This window comes from Muntiacus reevesi, chromosome 20, assembly GCF_963930625.1.
Source record: "Muntiacus reevesi chromosome 20, mMunRee1.1, whole genome shotgun sequence".
Taxonomy (NCBI): Eukaryota; Metazoa; Chordata; class Mammalia; order Artiodactyla; family Cervidae; genus Muntiacus; species Muntiacus reevesi.
The window spans coordinates 9,290,044-9,306,897 of NC_089268.1; the positions used below are offsets into that span (position 1 = coordinate 9,290,044).

Consider the following 16,854-nt stretch of genomic DNA (forward strand, 5'->3'; position numbering starts at 1 on the left):
TCATGGTCTAGTTTCAGGACAGAGGTCGATGGTGGGAGTGGAGAATTTAATAGGGACAGTGAGAGAGGTGAGCCCCCAGAGCAGAGCAGCAGGAGCGCGTGGAAAGGATAAGAGACGTGCGTGAGACGATAAGAGAAGGATTCCTGAGAGACTTAAATCCTGAGGTGAATCTTAAAGAACTAGGGCCTAACAGGGAGAGCTATTTAGGGAATGGCAGGGCGCGCCATATACAGGGGCACAAAGGTATCAGGAGGGCAGGAATTTTGTCATGGATGGAACATCCTTTCCAAAAGGAAAAGCAGAGAGAAATGGGCTAGATAAGCTGTGTTTCTGGGGAAGAAATATCAACGCAGAAAAGAGAAGGGACACAGGAAGGAGTGATACTGCTTTACTTGTCCCCTAGAAAGAAAAATGACTTCATTAACAATGTCTGGAAGAGACGAACAAATAGTAGGGGAACATCTTTGGACATGAGATCATTCCCTGGTGGCTCAGATGGTAAAAAAATCTGCCTGTGATGCAGGAGACCCAGGTTCAATCCCTGGATCAGGAAAAACCCCTGGAGAAGGGAATGGACACCCACTCCAGTATTCTTGCCTGGAGAATCCCATGGACAGATGAGCCTGGTGGGCTACAGTCCATGGGGTCGCGAAGAGTCAGACATGACTGAGTGACTAACACTTTCACTTTCACAACACAATGAATGAAAGTTGTAACAATGGGATTAGAGAGAAGATAAGGGATTCAGAACTGTTCACAACTATAAGTGAAAGAGCTTTATGAGATCTGATTATACAGTAGACTATAACACAAGATATAATATATCTTGTGTTATATATATATACAACCAATATAATTGGTTGAGAGTGTGGACTCTGGGGTCAGACCTGGATTCCGAGTCCAATTCCAGCACTGTGCAACCTTGGGAAAGTCCTTTAATCTCTTTGAGACTCAGTTTTCTCATACACACAATGGGGATAAGGGTAAACAACCTCAAAGGGTTGAGGATAAGGCTTAAAAATGATGAGACACGGAAAAGACTTGGCATATTTCCTACACATATTAAAACACTGTACACAGTAGCTGTTATCAAAGTTTTATTAATATTGTTAATTAGGGAACAGTGCTCTGCTCCTCCATATCCTAGTGGTCCCCAAAATATTAGACCCTGGTGGGAACTGAGAAAAATACAGGGAAGGGGAAACTCATGAATATTTATGTATCTCAAAGAAAATCCAAAGACTGATAAGACAGCCAGCAAAATAGTCATGGAGATTATCTCTGGGACATGAAACAGTGCATAATTTTACTTTTCCCCTTCTTACCTGTCTCTATTGTCTAAATTTACTATACAAATGTATGCTATTTATGTAAGAAAAAATAGTTTTAAATATATTCAAGATGCCACAATACAGTACTCTGCACCAGGCAAAGCTCTGTTCGTCAAGTAACTCAGGTTCCTGGATGCAGACAGATACCACGGGTCCCCCGCCCTCCCACGGCCTCAGCAGAAGTACCCACGGTCTAAATCCAGCTCCAAAAACAACCAGCCAGGAAAACCCAAGGCAGGAGCTACTCCGGGGCGCTGAGGTGGCCCTGGGCAGGGCCGGGCGTGTCTGGGGTCTCCACGCTCTGGTTCTGCTGCACCAGCCAGGAGTAGAGGTCCTGCCCGTCCACGAGCTGCTCGGGGCCCTGCAGCCGGCCCTGCCTCAGCACCAGGACCTGGTCGGCGCTCTGAACCGTCTGCAGCCTGTGGGCGATCACCAGCACCGTGCGGGCCCCGTGCGCTCGCCAGTCCTGCAGCTGAAGGGGGAGGATCGCGATGCCCCGGGTGCCAGATAAGAAGGGGCGGGACGCCCGGGGCCCAGGGCTTAGGGGGAAGAGGCGTGAGCCACGAGAAGGTAGCACGGGGCAAGGTCGGCCGCCCTCCTCCCTCCGCGGGGTCAGGCAGCCTCAGAGGATCGGGAGGCCCCCGCGCGCCCCGGCCCCACGAGGGTCCCGCCGCCGCGCACTCACCGCCTGCTCACACTCCACGTCCAGGGCACTGGTGGCTTCATCCAGGATGAGGACGCGGGGGTCCCGCACGAGGGCCCGGGCGATGGCCAGACGTTGCTTCTGCCCCACCGCCAGCTGGCTGCCTTTCTCCCCCACCTCTGAGGAGAACGAGAAACCCCCTCCCATCAGAGACAGGGGCCCAGACAAGGGCCCCTTCACAAGCGCGGCTGGGACTTCCCCAGGCCCCGCTGCGGAGGACGAGCGCCGTGGACGGGGGTGGGGGGGACCTCCGCGGCGGCCGGTTCTCAGGGAACGCGGGCTCCCGAGGGGCTCAGGCGTCCACAGCGCGCAGTTCGCGGGCGCCGGGGGCGAGCGCCGGGGCCGCGGGTACCTGTATCGAGCCCGAGCTCCAGCTCGCGGATGAACTCCTCCGCGCGGGCCGCGCGGGCCGCCGCCAGCACCTTCTCGTCGCTGCAGCCCTTCAGGCCGTAGGTGATGTTGTCCCTCACCGAGCCCGAGAACAGCACGGGCTCCTGCCCGACCAAGACCACCTGGGCGGAGGCGACAGGAGCAGAGGGCTTGCGGAAACCGCCGCGGCAGGGACCCGCGCTTCCTTCTCCCCTTGGGTCCCCGCCCCACGCCCCTCCCCTGCCCTCTGCCCACCCCGGCCGTCCTCCCCACCTGACGGTGTAGGTAGAGGTGCTCATACTCGGAGACCGGCGCCCCGTCCAGCAGCACCTGGCCCTCGGTGGGCTGGTACAGATTCTGCAGCAGCGCGGCCACCGTGCTCTTCCCAGACCCGTTGGGCCCCACCAGCGCCGTCATCTGCCCAGGACTCAGGGTGAACGTCAGATCCTAGAACAGCCGGGGAAGAGTCAGAGGCCTGCCCCTTCTCCTGACTTCCCCTCTCCTCGAGGCCGATCATCCAAGCAGGGAGTCAGGGCCCCAGTCTCCCCCCATCGGGCACCTGGAGCGCAGGCTGGTCAGGGCGACTGGGATACACAAAGGAGACGTTCTGGAAATTCACCAAGCCCTGCAGAGTCGATGGGGCCAGAGTCCCCGGTGGAGGCAGATCTGGCTTTCGGTCCAGGTAGCGAAACACCTTCTCGGCTGCTCCCACGTTGCTCAGCATGTCCCCAAATATGTACACCAGGGTCTGCAAAACAGGAGGGCAGGGTTCAGCTAAGCAAAGGCAGCTGCACCACGAACGAGTTTCTCAGCTTGTCACACAGGCCCGCCACACTCCACCCCAGCTGGGCTTCTCCCCTTGTCCCAAAAAGATCACCACCTTTAATTTTTAAGGATTTAAAAAAAAAAAAAAAAACTTTCTTAGAAAAGATTTTTTTACTGGAGAAAGGACTGGCAACCCACTCCAGTATTCTTGCCTGGAGAATTCCATGGACAGAGGAGCCTGGCAGGCTATAGTCCATGAGGTTGAAGACTGGGATGCAACTGAGCAACTAACACTTTCGCTTTCCTGAATAATGAGGCAGATGGCTTCCATATGAGATAACTAGTATAAGAGTATTTAAAAAAATTTTTTTTTACAAAAAATTTTGGCTGCCCCAGGTGGCAAGTGGGACCCTAGTTGCCCCACCAGGGATCAAACCCATGCACCCTGCAATGGAAGCACAGAATCCTAACCACTGGACAATCCGGAATAAATGTGCAATTTGACTCAACTTAAAATGGGCACCAATACCCCATTATTCCAATTTGTAACATAAAGGATGGAGACATCTTTACTCCTCCCATCCAGTGTCACCTTCATCTCTAGACCTTTCCAGCTACTGTGCTGTGTTACTTGTACACAGCTGTCTAGCCTGGTGAGACAGTGACTCCTTAAATGCAAGCACTGTGCTGCCTCATCTTTGCAGCCACCAGACTGCCTCACACAGCTCTCCACACGTCAGAGATGTTTACAAAATTATAAACTAAAGCCCAAGATGCAGTAACTAATTACTTTCCAAAACTGGTATATATAAGGAGGGTGTCCCAGGAGGCTCAGTGGTAAAGAATCTGCCTGCCAATGTAGGAGGCAAAGGTTCAATGCCTAGTCCGGAAGAATCCCTGGAGGAGGGCAAGGCAACCCACTCCAGTATTCTTGTCTTAATATCTTATGGGCAGAGGAGCCTGGTGGGCTACAGTCCATGCGGTTGCAAAGAATCGGACAGGACTGAGCAACTGAGCACACATCTATAGGGAAAGAACTAAACGCTCATTCTGCCTTTCCTAATCAAACTATACCACCCAGCAGCTTATCAGCACAAGAGAAGACATCTCCCTCGAGAGATGCATCCTGGCTAATAAATGAAGGAACGGCAGAGTGTCACCATTTTTGCAACCCTGAATAATTTAATAGATCGTGACACTAAGCTTTATTGATTGTTGCCACCACAGGTGTATATGAGAGAGAAAAAAAGACATCAGTATAATACATACCTCTATGAAACATGTGGAAATTTGACCTCTGTATTTGGTGAGGTTATTGTTAATTTTTTTGGTATGATCATGGCTTTGTGGTTATGTATTTGTAATGTTTACATTTAGAGAAACATATTTACAGATGAAACCATATCTTGGCTTTGATTCGAAGTAATATGGGAGGGGAGAAGTCAGTGGGTGGTACAGATGAGATAAGATTGGCCATGAGTTGATAACTGTTAGATGCTAGGAGATAAAAAACAAGGTCCCCTTGTATAGCACAGAGAGCTATAGTCTATATCCTCTGATATACACACACAATTACATATAAAATAGATAACTAATAAGGACCTACTGTATAGCACAGGGAATTGTACTCAAAACTCTGTAATGACCTACATGTGAAAAGAATCTGAAAAAGAGGGGATATATATATATATGGACATATATATATGCGTATATGGATATATATATATGCATAACTGATTCACTTTGCTGGACACCTGAAATTGTCATAACATTGTTGATCGGCTAGATACCAATATAAAGTAAAAAGTTGTCTTTAAAAAGTTAAACAAAAAAAGTAAAAAAAAAAAAAAAACAGATGCTGAGTACAAGGAGGTTCGCGTTTATAGATTTATCATTTTCCTCTCTTTTTAACCCACATTTGAAATATTAAGTGACAATGAGTTGGGGTTATTTCCGTTTGTTTTTTTAAGGGGAACAAATAGAAGCCAAAGGAGGAAAATGAGAGCACGCACAGCTCCCGACTCACTTGCATGTAGTTGCCCACGTCCTCCTGGTAGAGCAGGAAGGAGAGGAGCCCGCCACGGGTGAGGTCCCCGGCCAGGATCTGCTGCAGCGCACAGTTCAGCAAGAGCACCTGCATCGCCAAGTGCAGCATCTGGAGGGAGAAGAAAGGGGAGCCTGAGGACCTTCCACTCTTTGACCTCCCTGCCCCTACGATGAGACATTCCATCCGACACAAAAACACCTATTACACTACATTCACTCGACTCTAACTACAATAAATAATATAAACTTTGAAGATGTTGGAGCCAGGTGGCGAATGAAGGAATAAATGGATGGATGCTTGACACAGAATGGTGAAGGAACAAATGCAGACTTTTCTTCGTTTAAGTATTTTGTGCTTCGTGCACAAAGGGGATTGAAAACAGGAGAGTGAGGTCCCCCGGAAAAACTGGGGGCTAACAAATGGCTCATCACCTACCTCCCAACAGAGAAGAGACACATGAAAAAGATGGCACTGGCAAAGGCATCAGGAACCCCAAGGACCCCCAAGACCAGCCCCCACGTGCACCCTTCCTCCAGCCCTCAGCTTCCTCACCCTCCTTAAGAGCAGATAGAGGGCCCGTTCCAGGTCCCGTCGCCACCACAGCTGCCGGCATCGTTCAAGGGCCTCCTTATAGCGACGGACCTCTTGCTCCTCGGCTCCAAAACTGCGCACGGTCTGCAGCCCTCCAACAGACTCCCGTACCACCTGCCCAGCTTTCGCCATAGCATCCTGGATCTCCCAAAGGACTGCCTGGAACAGTGGGGTCAAGGATGGAGTGGGCTGATTTGGCAGAAGACAGCCAACCCACACACCCCACTCCAGTCCCTTCATGCTAAGGGAAGTAAGACAGAGAAAAACAAATATTATATGATGTTGTTTATATGTGCAATCTAAAAAAAATACAAGTGAATCTGTACACAAAACAGAAACAGACAGGTAGACATTAAAAAAAAAAAAAAATCTTATGGTTACCAAACGTGGAGGAGGGGATACATTTGGAGTTTGAGGTTAACAGATATAAATCACTGACACAAAATAGATAAGCAACAAGGATTTACTGTATAGCACAGGGAACCACATTCAACATCTGAAAAGCTCTCCCTCTCCCAAAAACACACAGGTTCGCATAAAGTCCCTGGGGTGTGATCTTCCCTGGGGACTCCCCAGCATCCGCACATACCTGATGGCGGGCATTGTACACCTTTTCAGCCGCTATCATGAGAGGCACCTCGAACAGAGAGAGGAAGGTGAGTCGAGGTGACAGCTTGAGCATGAAGCTGTAAAGTCCCAGCACTTTCACCAGGCTTCGAGACATCACATTGGTGTTCAAAGGAAGCCAAGAACTCATCAGTTTGGTATCTGAGCTCAGCCGGGAATTCAGCTCCCCTGGGCAGGACAGAGCAGGAAAGGAAACCACGTGTTGTAATGCAGAACCCCCAGAAACTCCCTCCTGACCTCCCGATCTCACGGAGCCCTCCCTCCTTACAGAGAGACAGGTCCCCAAAGAGAGAAAAACAGCTCCCAGTCCTGGCACCAAGGATGCAGGCAGAACCGGTTGGGTGCAGATAGGCGGCAGCAGATGGGCAAGGAACATGCAGGGGGACCCCAGACCTGCACCCCCGGCCTTACCTGTCTTAGTCTCTTGGAAGAAAGGGAGGTCCTGGCGTAGGAGGGAGGAGAAAAGCATCTCCCGGATCCGCAGGTTGATTCTGGACATGGTGAAGAGGAAGATGCTTCCTCGGCAACCTGCACACAGTGAGCTGTGGGGAGAGAGGGTTGGAGGATGAAGGGGAGAGAGATGCAAAGAGGAAGGGGGAGGGAAGGAGAAGAAAAAGCACAGAAGAAAAAGAAGTACAAAGTTGCGGGCAGTATATCAAGAGAGCAGAAGAGAAACAAATAAGAGACATGAGGGGCAGGAATCAACAGAGGAAGGAAAAAAGAGGACCCGGTGAACCTCATCCTAGTCCCAACCCTACCAAGTAGTTAGTTCGTTTGTAGACAGCAGATTCCTGGCTGTGTTGAAAAACAAAAGGGAAAGAAAATACAGTGGAAAAGAGCAAAGATGCTGGAAAGAAAGGTGACAAGGCTCAGAGTAAGCGCTGTCAAGACTGACAAGATGAGTTAGGGAAGGAGGGTCAGGATGAACAAACATCCCCCCGCCCCCACCCCCCACCCCCCAGCCCCGACAATAGGCTAACTGTGGAAACAAACAGGAGCTAAGAGGTTAGAGTCAGAAAAGAGAAATGGAACTTCACGGAGATAAAAATGCTCAGAGGCAACTGAGAGACATTCCATTCAACACAAAAACACCTATTGTACTACACTCACTCGTATCTGAACTGTAATAAGCAATATAAACTTTTGAAGATGTTGGAACCAGGTGACGAATGAAGGAGTAAATGGATGGATGCTTGACATAGAACAGTGAATGAACAAATTCAGGCTTTTCTTCGTTTAAGAATTTTGTGCTTTGTGCACAAAGGGGATTGAAAATAAGAAAGTGAGGTCCCCTGTAAAAACTGGGGGCTAAAAAATGGCTCATCACCTACCTCCCAAAAGAGAAGAGACACATGAAAAAGATGGCACTGGTAAAGGCATCGGGATCAAAGTCGCCCCCCAGGATGTCAATCACACGGCCAGAATAGTAAGGGATCACGGTCTCACCTGCAACAGGCAGGAGGACCACAGTCAGAGTGCAGCTGCTAAAGGGCCTCCTCCCAACCCCCGAATCCCCACGCCCTCTCCCCACTCACCCAACACGGCCAGAGAGAGGAAGGAGAAGGCGGCCACCAGGTAAGGCAAGTCAGGCCAGGAGAGCTTCAGCAGCCGCCACATCAAGACTCTGTTCTGGCCCTGCCCCTCGGCCTTGGGTCCTGGAGGGCTCAGCACGGCCCACAGGGCGCTGCTCAGCCCCACCGCGCCGTAGCCCAGCAGCAGCCAGGCCCAGGGCGCTGCAGCCACTCTGACCGGAGGCGCGCTCAAGGCCCCCGGGACCAGAGCCCGCAGGGAGAGAAAGAGGGGGATCACCAGGCAGAGGGCGGGCAGCAGCGCTTCCACACACCCCAGCAGCCCTCCCAGCCTCAGCAGCCCCCAAAGTCCACCGAGCCGCAAGGCGCCCTCCAGCCACAGGCCGGGAAGCCCGCGGGGAAGCAGGGCCCCCAGGGGCCCCTGCAGCAGCCAGAGCAAGGCCAAGTCCGCCAGCAGCAGGGAGGCCCAGGGTCTCAGGTCCGGGCGCCACATGGCGAGATCTAGGGGTAGAAGAGAAGGACAGAGGTGGCTTCCAGTCCCTGTCCCCATTCCCACTCTGCCCAAGCGTCCGCTGGCTTCCTTTTTTTTCCCTTTTTAACCCTGTGCTGCCCTGAAAGATGCCCTGGGTACCCCGTCTCACGAGCACCCCCAATCCTAGGACCCAAGGCATTTGGCCTGACAGAGGCAGCTGGGAAGCCTGACCATCTGCACCTGACCATCTCGTCCTCTAAAACACGTCCCGAGACCCCCTCCGCACACCCCGGCCCCACCAGCCGTCGCCGAGTTCCCAGGGGCCAGACGATGCCCGCCGCGCTCCCCAGGCCCCCGGTCCAAAGGGGCGGGAGGCGGGGGCGCAGCGCGCGCGCCGGGCGGGCTGTGCCTATGTCAGCGTTCCGGGTTTCCACGCGCACGAGCTCACCAGTGGCGGCTCCCGGGCTCTTTGCTGGCGTGCCGAGGGCTGAGCTCTGAGGTCCCCTCGCGCGGCCTCCGCTCCGTCTCGCCTCTGTCAGCGGGCGAGGCTCCGCCAGCCGGGGGCGGCCAGGCTCCTGGGCTTTCGCTTTTGCTTTCGCTTCCGCTTCGGCAGCCGCTGCCTGGTTGCGCTCCTGGCGGCCGGCCGGGGGCGCGCGACACCCGCGGGCCGCGGGAGCGGTGCCCGAGGCCGGCTCCGCGTGCCAGGACGAGTCTGCCACCTTCAGCGACAAGTACTCTGTCGTAGGAAACTACTGCACTTCTTAAAACTGCCATTAAGTAAGATGACGCTGTTTCAAGGATTAGGATGCTTTGCAGTGAAGAACCGCTGGATTTTCTTACCTCCGCTCTGAGGTGAATGCAGCCATGAAATTAAAAGACGCTTGCTCCATGGAAGAAAAGCTATGACCAACCTAACAGCATATTAAAAAACAGACATTACTTTGCCAACAAAGGTCCGCCTAGTCAAAAATATGGTTTTTCCAGTAGTCATGTATGAATGTGAGAGTTGGACTATAAAGAAAGCTGAGCGCAGAAGAATTGATGCTTTTGAACTGTGGTGTTGGAGAAGACTCTTGAGAGTCCCTTGGACTGCAAGGAGATCCAGCCAGCCCATCCTAAAGGAGATCAGTCCTGGGTGTTCATTGGAAGGACTGATGCTGAAGCAGAAACTCCAATACTTTGGCCACCTGATGTGAAGAGCTGACTCATTAGAAAAGACCCTGATGTTGGGAAAGATTGAAGGCGGGAGGAGAAGGGGATGACAGAGGATGAGATGATTGGATGGCATCACTGACTCAATGGACATGGTTTTGAGTAAACTCGGGGAGTTGATGATGGACAGGGAGGCCTGGCATGCTGCAGTCCATGGGTTGCAAAGAATCAGACACGACTGGGTGACTGAACTGAACTGAGCTGAACTGAGCCTATTTTGAGAACAGCCCTCTTTCCCCCATCCAAGTTCCAGTTGTGGGATCTCAGTGTTAAAAAAAACAGCAGAGCAGAGACCAAGTGAGAAACAAGCAGGACCTCTGCGGAACAGGAGACTGACTCCTCCACTCTCACCAGGACCTGTGTGAGTTTCCACCTGCAGATTCTTCTCTGAGAAGGTGCTCACCCCACATCTTCATGTCTCCCTCAGCAGAGCTCCTGAGCAAGCACGTGTCAGAAGCCTTTAAATTTGTGCTCCAGTTATGTGGGGAATGCCTGCATCATATGAGGAAAGTGAACTTTGTTTCATGGTCTACTCTAACACTGATTAGTTTCAGTAATCGGGTTTCTATAGGTCTGACCAGACCCAGATCCCATCTGTGGAACATGCAGCTGGGTTTATTCCAGAAATAACTCTTCTGGCTGAAACTACCTCCCAGACTCAAAATGTCCCCCAAGGGAGGACCTCTTGAATTCCAAACCACCCTCTTGAAATGTTATTGGCACAATTACCATGAGTCACTTCAAATTTAGGTTTGAAGTTAGGAAATTATTTAAACTTCTCCAATCCTGTTCATTCTGGAATTTTAAGGATCTCTCTCTAAAAAAAAAAAAAAAAAAAAAAAAAAAAACCCTCCACACTCAGCTGCTTTCTACTTACAGGCTTTTCTCTTGATTATCTCTCCTGGGAAAGTGACATTGTGCAGTTCAAGGGACTCCCAACATAATTCAGAGAATCTCACAATGGGCACCTCCCTAGCTATCAAGTGGGACGCTTCTAATCCAGGAGACATGGTTCAATCCCTGGTGAGATGATTTTAATATTTAGTAGAGGATTATCTGGCCTGATTTCAATAGACAGTCATTAAAAGAAGAGAAATAGAAACAATTGAGAAAAGTAAACAGCACATACATCACCAAATTGGGTTAACCAACATTCCGACTTAAACAGCTGGGAAGTCCCTCGCTAACAGCAAATCTGGAGTCCTAGTTAGGAAAAGTTCCCGAGTGGTGCATCCACCCCACGTGTGAGACTTCAAATTGCAGTTTCAGGGGCTCCTGATTATAATTCCAAGCCACAGACTGATATCAACATGAGTTTGTATGCAAAAATACAGCTCTGGTTTTACTTTAACCTTTTTATAATGCTACTTCTTTTACCTTGCGAGTCATAGAATTTCATTACATGTTGGGGGGTTGGCCAGACCTCCAGGGGCTCAAGAATTCCAAGGTCCACCCCTTTCTCTTTTTTTAATATAATTTTATTTTTTGTTTATTTTTTGCTGTGCTGAGTCTTTGTTGCTGCTCAGGTTTCTCTCTAGTTGTGGTGAGTGGGGGTACTCTCTAGTTACTTGCGTGGGCTTCTCATTGCAGTGGCTTCTCTTGTTGCCAAGCCCAGGCTCTAGGGCAGGAGGGCTTCGGTAGTTGTGGCTCTCGGGCTCAGCAGTTTGGCTCCAGGCTCTAAGCTGCAGGCTCAGTGGCTGCAGCACTCGGGCTTAATTGCTCCGAGACACGTGAGATCTTCCTAGATCGGGGATCAAACCCGTGTCTCCTGCATTGGCAGGTGGATTCTTCACCACTAAGCCACCAGGGAAGGCCCACCACTATCTTTCTTATCTCAAGTGCCACCTGACTGGCTCTGCTTGCAGACAGCCACAGAATCGGGCAGTGTCCAGGCAGGTCTGAAGCAGGTCAGAGGCCCGCACTCCTGCTTCTGAAGCCTGAGCAAGACTTCCTCCTTTTTAGTTTCCCTAACAAGTCAGGGGACTAAGATCCCACATACCATGCAGCACAGCCAAAAGAAAAAGAAAATCTCACTATGCCTGTCTCATCTTCCTAACCTGGTTACTTTTTCCTCATTTTTCCCCAACTTCAGTGAAACCTCCTTATCTCCTCTTCCACTTCAATCACAGTCTTGTCATCTTGCAATGAGCATGACCCATCATGAAACCAAATGGCTAACGTCCATCCTTCCGTGTAATCTCCACTCTGAAACAGGAGGGAAGAGGGCAGGGCCCAGCCTTTTAAAAAATGACAGAGCCCAAGGACACAACATAAACCAGCTGAACCAAACAGATCCAAGATGGTGGACAAGTCGACTCACCCTAGATCTTGATCGTAGGTGTGTGCTCACTGTAACACATCAATGAGCTAAATGACCCACCCACAAGGTGCCATGACAGTTTCAAGATAACCATCAAAAACCCCAAAGTGGGCGGGAGCCCAGTTCCTAGAAATCTCCACCCCTTCCCCAAAATAGTTGGAATAATCCTCCCACTCATTAGCCTATGAAGTTACCCAGCCCATAAAAGCTAACCATACTACATTTCAAGCCCATTCTTGCCTTCTGAGATGGCCCACACTCAGTCTGTGGAGTGTGTTTCTCTCTAAATAAATCCACTTCTTACCTATCATTTTGTCTCTCACTGAATTCATTCTCCAGTGAGACATCAAGAACCTGAGCTTCGTGAAGTCCTTAAACCAGGTGTGTGATCTCAGCTGGAAGATCCTGAGCTTTGTCTGGATTCACACTCTGGCCACGTGGGTTCGAGTCCCAGTCTGAGATGAACGGTTTCATCTCCTCGGGGCTATCTGAGGTAAATGGGGCTATGTTTACAATTCCCGCACACGCGTGAGGAGGAAACTTGTTCCTCCTATTTGAACGAAGTCAAAAACAGGTGTTCCAAGTGCCCTACTCCAACATATCCAAACCATTAACAAGCGACCACACAGGAGCCTCCCAGTTGTGAACCCGCAGAAAGGACCCTAACCTAGGTTACACTGCACGCAGGCGTCCATAGACAGCATGGAGCCTTCCAGAGGTCCTGGAGAAGTGAGAGCGGAAGCCCAGGTGAAATGTTTGGTGAGGCCCCATTTCTTAGGCAGGGGTTTCTCTTCTCAGGAAAAATCTGCCTCCATTTCCTGTCCCCTCCCCCCAGCCACCCCAGCCCTGAGCCCACAGCCACAACACACAGCTTTTATAACCGTTTTCCTTTACTGTGCTTAGGTTGGGGTGGGGGTGACGTTCGTTGAGACAGAGAATACACAAAGGGATGGACTCTGTGCTGCCTTCCAGTGGCCCCTGGTTCTCCGTCTCTGGGCCAGGTCAGGCCTCCTCCTCCCAGAGTGCGATCCGGCCAGGTCCCTGAGTCAGCCAGGCTTCCCCCGAGGAGGCCCGCGGGTCACCGCCACCATTACTGGCTGGCCTCCCGGTACTGGTGCATCAGGTCACTGACGTCTGTGCTTTCCACTTTCACCCAGCCGTCCTCCTTCATGTGGTACACTGCAGGCAGACGGGAAAGAACACGGAGTCAGGCTCCCCTCAGCGAGGTCCTGCTAACGCTGTTACGTCGAAGGCAATGACAGCAACACACACTCTCAAAGCCCTTATGACGGGGACTTCAGTGCCCCTCTTCCGGCTCTGGAAATCTGCTCTCTGCCACCCTGCCTCCCCCATATCTCCCGATCTCAACCCCCTTCCCCCCACCCCAGGGACAGAGGGGGGCACTTTGATCTCTTACTATTGACAAAGCCTCCAGAATAGCTGTCTCGGTGGGTGGCATGAACAATTGCCCTTCGGCCCAGGTCATAGGCCTCTTCAATACTAAGGTCAGGTCGATAGCCACTATCCATGACCCCATAGGCATGGGAGTTCCCACTACCGGTGGAGAACATATTTCCCGAGAGTCGAGTCCCACTGTCATCCACATAGTAGAGTCCAGGACCCTATAGGAAGCAAGAAAGTTCCAGGTTGGAAGTTGTTGGTAACACCCAGATTCAAGTGTGAGCCACAAGAAGTGGACCAAAGACTACAGATGAGCCCAGGAACATGGGAACTAGGAAAGAACTTTGGAAAGAATCACAGAACTTTGAGGAGGAAAAGTAAACTTCAAATCAGCTATTTGATCCAAAGGGATGAGTTTATGAAACAATGGTCCGCATCCGGACCCAGAAATTGCTGTTGAGTAACAGTTCTGAAACTAAGCATTTTCTGTGCCCTGCACCCTGTAGGGGAGGGGAGTGTGAGGTGGGGACACTTACCTCTATCTACACGTTGGAATACGGAGCAGGGAGGGGACTCACCTTCTTGTCCCAGCCACAGATCATGCTGCCCATGGAGAGGCCCATGCCCCGGTACTGGCACATCATGTTGGAGAGCAGCTTGGAGGCGGCCGACACGGAGATACGCTCCCCATTCCGCAGATAGTACAGCCTGGGTGAGGACAGGACAGTCCAGGGAGAGAATTTACAAGGGGCAGAAGGGCAGCCCTCTGGGCAGGTTACTTGATGGGCAGAAAACGGCTGAAGAGATAAGCATCTAGAAGGAATGATTCTGTAGGATCTAAGGATGGGCAAAGATCTGGAATTTGTATAGAATTCTTTTCTTTTTCTTAATTCTTTGGGCTTTTGGTAGAACATGTGGAATTTAGTTCTTGAACCAGGGATCAAACCCATGCTCCCCATGTTGGTGTGCAGAGTCTTAGGCACTGGACTGCCAGGGAAGTCATCAAAATCACCTAGAGAAATCCCAGTAAATGATATCCCACCAGGGTTGATGGTCATTGCTAAATAATTGACAAATAACCTGGGCTTCCCCAGTGGCTCAGATGGTAAAGAATCTGCCCGCAATGTAGGAGACTCAGGTTCGATCCCTGGGTTGGGAAGATCCCCTGGAGAAGGGGCTGGCAACGCACTCCAGTATTCTTGCCTGGAGAATCCCATGGACAGAGGAGCCTAGCGGACTATACAGTTCATGAGGTTGCAAAGAGTCGGACAGGACTGAGCTACTAACACTTTCACTTTCAATCTGGCTTCTTGGCAGCAGCACAGGCTTGAGATTAGAGAGAAGGTTTTTTAATCACCAAAAGGCAGCTTTGTGAGATAGGACATCAGCACTAAGATGCTCTGTGAGTGTAGGGAGACTGGGGGAGGAGCAGTGATCTGCAAGATGCAGAACCCGGGCTGAGAAGAGAGTAAGAGGCCTGGCCTACCTGCACTCCTTGGCCAGCAGGCGCTCCCAGTACTGGCAGTCAGCCGCACAGCCGGACATGGTGCCGAGCAGGTAAGGGTTAATCTCAATCACCTTGTTCACCTTTAATGTGGCTGGAAGAAGATGGAGTTTGGGGAGAGGGGGAATGAGCGCACAGGTTTACCTAAACGTCCTGAGTCAACACCTGGTCCCACTTTGGTGCAGATTACTGGACTCCTGCTGAAAGGAGGGCCCAGCTCCCCAGATTCCGCCAGCCGGAACCCATGCACTCACCAATGTAACTCCCAGCTGAGGCCCGAGAATCCACGGCCACAATCACCCCATGCTGGAACTTGAAGGCCAGCGTGGTCGTGCCGTGAGCCATCTCGATCTGCACGTTACTTTCTCCATTCCCACCCAGGGACCGGAAGAATTCAGTGGGCTAATGAGACAGAAGAGGCAGAGAAAGGACCACTGCAAACTTCCAAAGCTGGATGCTCCAGGAAAGCAAATTTACAGAGCATGGGAAGGTGAAGATAGCCATACCATGAATAAATAAAGCAGTTAACAGCCCAGTTCTACAAGGAAATGATTGGAGAGAAGAAAAAGAAGAGGCCACAACACCGACCTTTTCCATTTACCAGCACAACCAGAAATGAAAATAAAAAAATTTTAAGTTACCATAACTAAACATTCTAAGGGTAACTATGATGATTTTCCATTCATAGGTCATTTAATCCTCAGGAAACACGTTTTATGAATTGTATCCCATTTTACAGAAGAGAGGCCCAGGAGACCTAGACCAAGTCCTAGGGGACTTGACGAGGCACACAATGGCGGAGGCCAGGCCCACCGCTCAAGGTCATGGGTTTCCCAAGAGTCTACAGCCCTTGTATCATAGGGTCACCCAATAAGGAAGACTCCATTATATGTGTGTGATGGAGAACGGGGATCCCACCCCCAACTCTTTGTCCTAATCTGCACTTCCTAGCCCGCAGGCGGCCAGCCCTCAGGTCCCACGTGGCCTCTTTCCCAGCTCCGGCCCTGGACCCCAGACGAAGCTCTCCTAAAGGATGCCCCCTGCGCGTTTCCCCGCCTCGGAACAGCCTCCATGCAGCCCCTCCGTTACTCTGCTCACACCCCCACCCCTGCCCGCCCGCCTCCCACGGGACTTTGTTAGAGCCCTGACCTGCATGCCCCGGGGGAGGGCGAGCTCCGGAGATCGCAGGGAGAAGCCGTAGTGGCCGGGGTCCGAGTGCTGCCGGCTTCCCGCGAAGGGCACAGCCCAGTCCCCCCGCTGCCCTCGGGGGGCTCCGCACACTTCCAGCAGCGCCATCGCTGCCCAGCACCCAGAGATCTGGCGGCTCGCGGAGAAGGAAGTGAAAGCGAAAGCCCGAAACCTTAAGGGGAGGGAACCAGAATGTTTTCCACATCCCCCTGCCCTTTCCGAGGAGGCGTCCCGTGCGAGTCCGGGCACCGGGAGCGTTAGGTTGGGAAGAGGCTTCTCTGCTCCGCCTTCGTGGAAATTGGGGAAACGACGGTGCCGGGCCGTTAGAAGAAAGGAAGAAAGACAGAGCGGCTTCGAAAGCCTCCCCCCCCAACCCCGCCGGCGATGAGGTTTCAGCGAAAGACACGGCCAGCCTGCGGCGTCCTCCGGGGACAGTTACGGGGCGGGGTGGGGGCCACAGCATCAAAAGCGCAGCCTCACCCCCGAACGGGCTCAACCTCAGCGAAAACCTGGGAGCAGTTTCAGCGGAAACGGGGGAGGGGCGCCTAGCAGCCTCGTTTTATAAAAAGTAGGGGAGGGCTAGGAGTGCGTGGCGGCCCTGAGACCCAGGACAGGTCCGGGGGCGACCGCCCGCCGAATATACCTGGACGAGTGGGGGAACGGAGAGCCTAGGGGAAGGCGCAACCCCAGACTTCCACCTGGTGCCTCCTAGGGCCTCTCCCAGTTCAACGGTCTCCCCAACCTGTAGCCACCCACAAGAACTGCGCTTTCCGCCCCCAGCTCCTCGCGTAATTC

At 51.8% G+C, this 16,854-nt stretch overlaps 2 protein-coding genes across 3 annotated transcripts; both read right to left on the reverse strand.

Annotated features, from left to right (window-relative positions):
• Positions 1–1,084: 1,084 nt before the first annotated feature.
• On the reverse strand, positions 1,085–9,044 carry TAP2 (transporter 2, ATP binding cassette subfamily B member). Its single transcript, XM_065913069.1, has 12 exons — positions 8,883–9,044; positions 7,969–8,463; positions 7,765–7,879; positions 6,845–6,975; positions 6,396–6,601; positions 5,768–5,965; positions 5,195–5,323; positions 2,963–3,151; positions 2,677–2,850; positions 2,387–2,546; positions 2,017–2,153; positions 1,085–1,803 (listed from the first exon to the last, which is right to left on the reverse strand). The coding sequence occupies exons 2-12, from the start codon at positions 8,453–8,455 to the stop codon at positions 1,573–1,575; spliced, it is 2,157 nt and encodes a 718-aa protein (XP_065769141.1). The 5' UTR covers positions 8,456–8,463; positions 8,883–9,044; the 3' UTR covers positions 1,085–1,572.
• A 3,798-nt stretch (positions 9,045–12,842) lies between these two features.
• PSMB8 (proteasome 20S subunit beta 8) lies at positions 12,843–16,832 on the reverse strand. 2 transcript variants are annotated; one of them, XM_065912402.1, is made up of 7 exons: positions 16,703–16,832; positions 16,021–16,231; positions 15,126–15,273; positions 14,854–14,965; positions 13,946–14,075; positions 13,384–13,588; positions 12,843–13,145 (listed from the first exon to the last, which is right to left on the reverse strand). In XM_065912402.1, the coding sequence occupies exons 2-7, from the start codon at positions 16,165–16,167 to the stop codon at positions 13,057–13,059; spliced, it is 831 nt and encodes a 276-aa protein (XP_065768474.1). In that variant the 5' UTR covers positions 16,168–16,231; positions 16,703–16,832; the 3' UTR covers positions 12,843–13,056. The 2 variants fall into 2 exon arrangements, with proteins under 2 accessions (XP_065768474.1, XP_065768475.1); XM_065912403.1 differs by lacking the exon at positions 16,703–16,832 and having other exon boundaries at positions 16,021–16,451.
• Between the last annotated feature and the right edge of the window lie 22 nt (positions 16,833–16,854).

Excerpts from the sequence above, each read along its gene's own strand:
- TAP2 (XM_065913069.1), bottom strand. The coding sequence starts at position 8,455 with ATGTGGCGCCCGGACCTGAGACCCTGGGCCTCCCTGCTGCTGGCGGAC. Across the intron at positions 6,602-6,844 it reads CTTCCAAGAGACTAAGACAG|GGGAGCTGAATTCCCGGCTG; the intron begins GTAAGGCCGGGG and ends TGTCCTGCCCAG. Across the intron at positions 2,154-2,386 it reads GGAGCTCGGGCTCGATACAG|AGGTGGGGGAGAAAGGCAGC; the intron begins GTACCCGCGGCC and ends CGTTCTCCTCAG.
- PSMB8 (XM_065912402.1), bottom strand. The coding sequence starts at position 16,167 with ATGGCGCTGCTGGAAGTGTGCGGAGCCCCCCGAGGGCAGCGGGGGGAC. Across the intron at positions 14,966-15,125 it reads CTCAGCTGGGAGTTACATTG|CCACATTAAAGGTGAACAAG; the intron begins GTGAGTGCATGG and ends ATCTTCTTCCAG. Across the intron at positions 14,076-14,853 it reads CTGCTGGCCAAGGAGTGCAG|GCTGTACTATCTGCGGAATG; the intron begins GTAGGCCAGGCC and ends GTCCTCACCCAG.